Source organism: Asparagus officinalis, chromosome 5 (genome assembly GCF_001876935.1).
Source record: "Asparagus officinalis chromosome 5, Aspof.V1, whole genome shotgun sequence".
Taxonomy (NCBI): Eukaryota; Viridiplantae; Streptophyta; class Magnoliopsida; order Asparagales; family Asparagaceae; genus Asparagus; species Asparagus officinalis.
The window spans coordinates 22204578-22206720 of NC_033798.1; the positions used below are offsets into that span (position 1 = coordinate 22204578).

Sequence of the window (2143 nt, forward strand, 5' to 3'; positions counted from 1 at the left end):
GAATTGCAGTTAACAGTTCTATAAAACTGGAAGCAACGATCAGTAAGAGGACATGATACCTGAAACACATTCCTTTCACCAACAATTGCACTATTGACAAACTTTGTGTTGTCACAAGTAATGTTTGCTTGTGCAAATGCCATACGATCAACACCAGTACTACTCAAGGTTGTCAGAGGTCCATCCATGCTCAAAGCACCAGTAGGCAATTGCCGAGCACCATTATACACGCCATCCAAGTAAGGATGCACATACTCAAGCTTGAAAGATAGATCATCCTAAACAAGCAAATAAGAGGGCAAACAAACTGTTAGCAAGAACAAATGCACAATTACAACACTAGTAAAAATGAAAAAGCGCTTGTTAACTGAAATTCTCTAGCTTTCTTGTTAAATCCCTACGCAACTGATTCCCTTATCCTTTAATTATCATCCAAAGATTAATCCCAAATCAAACTTGTAAACTTCACCAGACTATAGCTGTAATTTAAAATCCTTAAACTTATGTAAAGTAAGCAGAATGTCCACATATGCAGTATGATATCCCAGATGCTTCTAATCTGTAAACTCTACAACAAATTGCTAGTGTGAAAAAGAAGAAAAGTGTTTAACATGCACGCCCCGCGAACCACCCATTCTCCAATATGTATAAGGTTAACATACAATTGGCTCATTAATTTATAAAGGAAACATGTTGCCTAGTGCATTTTGACAAAACCTCTTAGATAGTGGATGTTCAGCTCAAATCAAACCATATTTCCCAAATAAACATATACTGCAAGATTTAGGATTCTCTTGTATGTAATTCGAGTATACAGAACATTTATACATACATATAAATATTGCAAATCTAGGATGTTCTAGTGCATAATGATGTGTGTTACCTGAGGATTGAGGAGATTGCTAGATGTCACAGAGCCCACAATGGACCTGTTTTGCCCTTTGATGTTTCGATGCTCAAATGTAACTGTTCCACCAGGTTGAATAGATGCCTGAGAACTACTACAGTTTTTCTAAATTCCTAATGTGTGAAAAATGTTAAGCCATGCAAATACAAAAAACATTAGGATATGTTGACAGTACCACAGTCGGCCGTCCATATCGCCCGGGTACAATACTCCATTGTTAATAAATAAATTCTGAATGGTAAACTTTTGGTAAAAACAATGGATGAGTATCAGTCACCTTCAACTTCAAGGCTACTTTCTTAAGCTTGTTCATTGCTCTGAACTTTCTCATTCTTGCTATAGCTGTGATGTCCATCGACTCATCAGATGCATCCCCATCTTAAGTTTGTTGGATCTGTCTACCGCAACTTTCTATGTAGGAACAAAAAATAGGAAGAAAAAATAAATTGCAATACTCAGCAACTCAAGGTTATGAGGAAGATTGTGATGTAAGAGCTATCAATTGAGATATTTTTCCTTAACAGCTACATAATGAAAATAAGGAACTATAATCTACAACAAATGGATGACAATGTAAAAGAAAACAGTAATAAAGCAGCATATCGGATCTGATTATATTGGTGCTATTGACACAATATTATGAGATCTGAATCCACACCAGATCTCATTCCGGAGAGGGACAAACCTTTGCTTTGAGAATGACCTTGATTGCCACCTCCTCCCCCTTCATCTCTCCCTTCTTAGACTTGGCTGTGCAAGTATACCCAAAATGTCCTCTCCCAACCTCTTCACCAAGCTCGTACTTTGAGAAAAACTGCTTCGAGAAGCCAAAAGTCTTATCAAAGCCCAACTCAACCTCGCTCCCCTGGGGGATGGAAGCCTCATTGTTCTTCACCGAGCCGTGGCGGCGCGCAATAAAGGCCTTAATGTGCTTGGCAGGAGAAGGAGGGGGAATGGGTGCTTAAAGATTCTGAGGGGCATGGATCTTACGCTAGAATTGGCCAGGGAATTCTTGTAAGAGCTGGGTAAAGGACTGAGGCTATAAAAGGGGAACTTTGAGGGGTTTTGTGTATACCTCGTATTCAGTTTCTGAATATAACTGATGGAAACGATGGAGGAGGAGAAGCGTCAGCGAAGATGAGGGAGGCGGAGGGGGTACGATGGCCCACGGCGAAGATGAGGGGGGGCCTGGCGAACGAAGATGAGGCGAAGATGAGGGGCGTTGGCCAGCGGCAG

At 40.4% G+C, this 2143-nt stretch overlaps 1 protein-coding gene across 1 annotated transcript in view; it reads right to left on the bottom strand.

Annotated features, from left to right (window-relative positions):
- LOC109843512 (protein TOC75-3, chloroplastic-like) overlaps nucleotides 1-1881 on the bottom strand; it is a 2512-nt gene extending 631 nt beyond the window's left edge. Inside the window, exons 1-3 of the mRNA XM_020412450.1 lie at nucleotides 1185-1881; nucleotides 884-991; nucleotides 60-278 (exon numbers count right to left, since the gene is read on the bottom strand). Coding sequence (XP_020268039.1) covers nucleotides 60-278; nucleotides 884-991; nucleotides 1185-1262 — 405 coding nt within the window. The 5' untranslated portion in view covers nucleotides 1263-1881. The remainder of the gene's footprint in view (nucleotides 1-59; nucleotides 279-883; nucleotides 992-1184) is intronic.